Source organism: Psammomys obesus, unplaced genomic scaffold (genome assembly GCF_907164565.1).
Source record: "Psammomys obesus unplaced genomic scaffold, mPsaObe1.curated_primary_1811, whole genome shotgun sequence".
Lineage (NCBI taxonomy): Eukaryota > Metazoa > Chordata > Mammalia > Rodentia > Muridae > Psammomys > Psammomys obesus.
This window is the reverse complement of record NW_026586383.1, coordinates 1,001,617-1,007,689: the sequence shown is the minus strand read 5'-3', so window position 1 is coordinate 1,007,689 and position 6,073 is coordinate 1,001,617. Positions and strand designations below refer to the sequence as shown.

Below are 6,073 nucleotides of genomic sequence, written 5' to 3'. Positions count from 1 at the left end.
TTAGTTTTATTTGTAAAAAGAAACTCTTTAAGAGAAATAAGGAAATCTGCTCATAAGTTTTCTTAATTATTCTTCAAATTTCTACTTTATCTTTGAACATTGTTGCAAATTACATTCGATGAGAAATGTAACTTCACAAAATCATAGAGAGAGAGAGACAACAATTATAGTTAGGGTACCTAAGATCTCTCTTTCTCCCCCCTCTCTCATTTTGTGGTCAACAAGCTAGCTCTAGTATGACATGGTGGGAGGTGAGAGCCCTGAAGCCACAGCCAGGTGCTTGCCCAACCCATGCTGAGGTCCTTGCATAGGTCACTGTCATTTACCTGGCAGGCCAGTTTGCCTAGTAACTGGAATTGACTCACCTTCGCTCCTGCCAGAGCCCAGCTCAGGAGTAATGCAGCCAAGGCTGGTGACCAGAGCACCAGGCAGAACACTTTGGAGTCTCTCAGACCCCTGACACATCTCACTGTGGCTCTCTCCGGGGCAAGGGATCCCAAGTGGGATTTGAAGGAAGGGCATTGGGAAGGCAAGGGAAGGCAAGGGAAGGCAAAGGAGAGACGAGCCATCACCATGTCCCAGGAAGTCACAAGAGCAGCAGGCGCAGCGGTAAGATGAGGAAGGCCACGGGCTGGAAACAAGTAGCCTGGTTCACCACTGCAACTAGCCACTTGCTGTAAGCGCCAACGTCTGTGTAAACTCCAGGGAAGTTTTTGCGACCACAGCTGATGCCCCAGCTCACGATCCCCACCTGCACCCACTTGTCGTTAAACTGACAGGACAAAGGGCCTCCAGAATCCCCCTGAGGACAGAGAAAGAAACAAATGGCAAGAATGGCATTGATTCCCACTGGATTTGGCTGATTACATTGGAAGATAGGCAAGCGACAGGTTTCCTCAGGCACCCAAAGGTCCAGCCTGTGCCAAGTGCAGTGGCATTTGCCTATAGTATCAGCCCTTAGGGAGGCTGAGGCAGGAGGATTTCAGGGAGTTTAAGCCTACTGGGCTACATGTCAAGACACTATCTCAGAAGGAAGGGGGGGGAGCATCCTTGCCAGGCCCAAACTGCTATTAATACAAAAATGCCAGACCTACATATATAACTATGGCCACTGAAAAGCTAATAGGAAAATGTTAATATCCTCTGAGGTTATCATCATTTCTCAAGCCACAGTGGTGTTAAACGCTGAATGCCGCTTCTGAGGGGTGAGAGACATGACTCCGGGGTTAAGAGCACATGCTGTTTTTGCAGGGGACCCTACACTAGTTGAGAACACCCACATGGTGACCCGCAATCGTTGGTGACTCGGTTCCAGGGGATCAGAGGCCCTCTTCTGGCCCCTTCAGGCACTGCAGGCACACGGCGCACATACATATATAAAGCAAACTACTCATACACACAAATAAAAACAAAATTTTTTTAATCCTATTAAATATTATTTCTATATAGCAGCTCCTAATTCCTTACATTTAACTTAATTTCCTCCAAAGCTCCTAACCTATATAGCAAGACCCTTCCTCATTATAGAGTCCCCTCCTAAACCTGCTACAGAGACCCTAAGGATCACTTCACCTCAGTACCTCTCTCTTACCACCCCTAACCTCACATGAACTGAAAATTTTACCTCAGAGACTCTTTCCTCACCGCTTAGTTGCCCCAGACCTTATTCAGAACTCAATGGCGTTTCCTACAAGCTCTGAAGACGTTAGTACTGGAATTACACACCTAAGGGAGCTGTTGATCTAAAAGGAAAATCTGACTGTGTTCACCAGGCCCCACTGCCCATGCCTGCCTGGACCACTCTAGAAACTTGGCCATGATTGGATACCCTGTCTCATTGCCCCAGCATCCTCCACCCCAGTGCTGGGGAACCAACCTAGGGTTTCTTGTCCACTGAGCATTTTTCTTCATCTCCTATCCCTGAAATGGAGACAAGGTCTCACCGTGTAACAAGACTTACCTCAAACTCACCACTTAGCCCAGTCTGGCCTTGAACTTTGCATCTTCCTACCTCAACCTCATCAGTGTTTGGATTACAAGAACACACCATGCACTTGGACAACCTAAGAAACTCACTCAGATTTCTGATCCCCTATACATATTGTCTGCTAGCTCTAAAAATTGTATCACAAGAGGACCTTGAATTCATAGCTTTGGGTTTTACCTTCCATGGCAGTATGATACGGTATTATGTTTCAAGGTTAACTTGAATTAACTGAGTTAATTAGGTTAATTAACTAATTAATTAACTGAGGTTAACTGAGTTAATTAACTGATATAGGTTAACTGAGTTAATATAGGTTTATGTTCCCTTTATAATGGTAACTGCCACTTAGGGGAACTCAATACAAAGCATTATTAGAGTACCCATTCCCAACTTCCACACACAGACAGGAAGCCCCACACATCAGCCTACACACCAAGGCTACATTGTTTAGAAAGGACAAAACCAGCTGGACAAGATGGTGTCTCCCTGTCATCACAATGCCTGGGAGGTTGATGCAAGCAGATCTCAAGTTCAAGGCCATCCTGTGCTACCTAGAAAGATCAGGCAAGGCCAGCTCCAGGAGCTGTGGGGTATGGGGCTCTCCTCATGAATTCTCTTGAGTAAAAGAAGTGGCAAGTAACTCAGGCCTTGCCATCTGAGGCTGAGGAAGGGGCCCATGAGCTTACCTGGCAAGAATCCTTTCTTCCTTCTTTATAGCCACAGATCATGCCGCTTTTCACCATTTCCTTAGACGTTCCTACACCCTTCTTCAGCATAGCATTACAGTCATGATAATGGATGATATTTTGCTCCACCTCCCGGAGAATTGCCGTTGGAATTTTTGGTGCTAATGAAGAAGATCAACAGTGTATAAATCTACACAGTGGATAGCAAGCACTCAAACACACACACACACACACACACACACACACACACACACCGTGTAAAGGCAGGGAAATTAATATTGTTACCATTTGATACAGGAGAAAACTGAGACTCAAAATGGTCATAGGAAAGGATTAAGTAACAGGTAAAATGGAGCCAGGCCCAATAGCACAAGTCTAAGTGCCTGGGAGGCCAAGGCAGAGGATCTCAACTGCAAGGCCCGCCTGAGCTACAGGGTGAGTTCAAGGCCATCTTGAGCAATTTAGCAAGACTCTGTCTCAAAACACAAAGTAGAAAAGGCTGTGAGTGTAGCTTAGTGCTAGAGCCTTCCCTCGCATCTTTAAGGCCCTAGGTCCAATTCTCAATGCTTAAAAAAAGGGCAAAACTAAGACAAGAGAAGGATGATATTTCTGAAGGAGAAGCAAGGCCTGAGAGGCTGAAGAAATGAAAACCCATCAAGTACATCACTAATGTTGGTGTGATAGTGAGGAGACGCCTTGTGCATCTTTCTCTGTTATCTTTTGTTTCTCGGCGGGACTGGGGTCTTTTTGTAGTCCTGACTAGTCTCAAACTGTCTATACTTCTGCATGTAACACCATACCCAAGTTTCTTCACTGTCTAGAACATAATCACGGGCTCTCAAGAAATACAAGCTTAAATGTCACTTCCTGTGGTTAAGAAGTCTACCAACAGAGGCCTTGTAGCTTGCCTAGTTCCTCTAGGCACAAGGGACTCCATAAATACCAAGACAGGTGCTTCCATTGAGAAACTGGCTGGCAGCTCATCATCTCATGAGCAAAAATCCAGTCAAGGTGCTGGAGGCTCAGCATGCACACAAAATAAAACAAATCAAATCTGAAAATCCACCCAGGTGGATGCCATTGCTTCGGGCCTTTCCCCATGGGGGATTTCACAGCTATTCCCATGACTGCTCAGCACATTGTTCCACAAACCTGCGAAAGGAGATTTGACACATTCCTATTCCCAGGAGAGATAGCTTTCCTGGGCTGGCATCAGATATTTGTCTTGCCACAAAAGACTTCAACACAAGATCTGGGATCCCCTAAGCTGACCATTTCCTTGACTCCTGTCAAACTGCCTCCCCACCCCCACAGCAGCCAAGTAGTCTGCCTTCCTTTTGGTCCCCTTCCCCCCTCCCCGCGTACTTTGTTTCTGCACTAGGAATAAGGCTGGGTTTCCCTTTGAGTGCCAAGTCTTACCACCTACATCTGTTCTGCCCCATCCCGTCACCCAGCAGCTGGTCCCAGTTTTCACATAAAAAGTCTCTGACGGGAGGCAGATAGGGTGGATGTTAGAGGTAAAATTCACAGGGTATTGGAGCTTGAGAAGGGCAATATCGTTTTCAATGACAATGGCTGTGGAGAACTTAGGGTGGACAATGATGTTCTTGATAGGGATCACCACACTTGTATTTTGGCGATAGACACTCCGATCACCCATCTTGACATTGTACTGGATTTGGCTGTGGAAAAGACGTGTTGCCTCATCAGCAAGAGACCCTACACAGCTCTCCTAGACCCCTTTGCACTCACTCTCTGTTCCTTGATGTGGCCCCAACCCCATCGGCTACTCCCTACCATCCGGCCATATCACTAAAACTCTTCATCAGTCTCTCAATTGTTTTGCCTGCGCCCCACCCTAAGGATTTCCAGGAACAAGGTGCTCCCAGCGTGCCCTCCCCCTTCTTTTGTGTCCCGTTTGGGAGTGTCGCCAGTTTGTCAGGCCTGGAAGCCCTCCTCACCTGAAAATACAATGGGCCGCAGTCAGCACCCACTGGGCACTGATGAGGGAGCCTCCGCAGATATGCATGTGTCTGATCCGAACGCTCACCTGCCAGGGCCACTTTCCCTCTTCACTTTCCTGTCCTCCCAAGATTTTCATGAGGGGTTGGCCACACACTGAGCGAGGACAAGGTGAGAAGAACTCAAAAGAATTAGGCCCTCTCTTCAGGCTAGCATTTCCGCAGAAAGACAGCCTAGAAGGAGGCTACCCTGTTGAACTCCACGGGGCTCTTCATACCCTAAAGGCTGGGGTGGGAGGCCGCACCCTCCCCACGGCAGTCATAACCCCCTCAGAAGCCACAGGCAAGGCGACAGTGGCCTGGGCTGCACCCGTGTCCCTGGATTCAGGGTGTCCCTAGCTCCCACTCTGGACCTTGACACAGACACCCGTTGCCAAGTTACCTAAGGTAATCGACACGAAGGGAGAGGAGCCACCCTGATAGGCCACCATGGACATGCTCTCCAAGGTGGGGGGTGGCGGGGGGTTGTCCCTTGGGGCTTCGCTGTGCCCAGAGGGCAAACCGGAAGTGGAGAGGACAGAGGCAGCGGCCCAGGCCTCCCAGAGCTTTGACTGAAGCAGCAAGAGGCAGGCTACGAGGCCCAGGAAGCCGCGTCCGGACGCCATACCACCACGCAGGCCACCGCTCCTTTCCCGGTAAAGCGGCGTCCGCTCCCCAGGCTCGCGCGGCCACCCTCGCTTCTGCCAGGGGAAACGGGCTCCTCGAAGGAGGTGGCGCCAGCCAGTCGGAGGCCACAATGGTGGGCCATGGCTTCCCAGGTGAGAAACGTGTTCTTGCTTTCACTCAGATCTTCAAGCCCATAGCCCTGACTGGGACAGAGGACACAAACGTCCTCGATGGAGACCTCCCACTTCAGGACCCGCACTTCCTGCGGAGCCTGGCCTAGAACTGGTAAGGGCTGGACTCTGAGAATGAGAAGGGGAGCCCTAGTTCTCCAAAAAAAGGCACCTCAAACCGAGATTCATTCACCAGACCTGGGCTATTCTTTTATTTCAGTTATGGGACAAGCTGGGGGAAAAAAAAAGCAATGTCCAAGCCTGGAGATAGGCCTCAATGTTTAAGAGCCCTTGATGCTCTTTCAGAGGACCGGGGTTCAATTCCCAGCACCCACACGGAGACTCACGCCATTCTTAACTCCAGCTCAGAGAGATCCAGGGCCCCTCCTCTGGCCTCTGTGGGCACCAGGCATGCACATACATACGTGCAGGCAAAACACTCAGACACATGAAATAAAAATAAACATGTTCCTAAATTAGCCACCACCAAAGACAACTACCTGCAAGTCAATCGGTTCTTACTATTCCATGTCCCTGATGTCTTACGTGGTAACTCATGACTTTCTCTTTGTTGCCCAGATGCTCACTGGGCCTCTGCCTCGG

The 6,073-nt window shown here is 49.0% G+C and overlaps 1 protein-coding gene across 1 annotated transcript; it reads right to left on the bottom strand.

The window, feature by feature from the left end:
- Positions 1-586: 586 nt before the first annotated feature.
- Positions 587-5,299, bottom strand: LOC129672224 (serine protease 42-like). The gene is made up of 5 exons (XM_055601517.1): positions 5,077-5,299; positions 4,635-4,791; positions 4,093-4,355; positions 2,674-2,834; positions 587-802 (listed from the first exon to the last, which is right to left on the bottom strand). Exons 1-5 carry the CDS (start codon positions 5,297-5,299, stop codon positions 587-589), a joined length of 1,020 nt encoding a protein of 339 aa, XP_055457492.1.
- Positions 5,300-6,073: the final 774 nt, after the last annotated feature.

Coding starts and splice junctions, on each gene's coding strand:
- LOC129672224 (XM_055601517.1), bottom strand. CDS start 5,299: ATGGCGTCCGGACGCGGCTTCCTGGGCCTCGTAGCCTGCCTCTTGCTG. Junction 4,792..5,076: donor CTTCGTGTCGATTACCTTAG/GTAACTTGGCAA, acceptor GTCCTCGCTCAG/TGTGTGGCCAACCCCTCATG. Junction 4,356..4,634: donor GCGGCCCATTGTATTTTCAG/GTGAGGAGGGCT, acceptor TCTTTTCCACAG/CCAAATCCAGTACAATGTCA.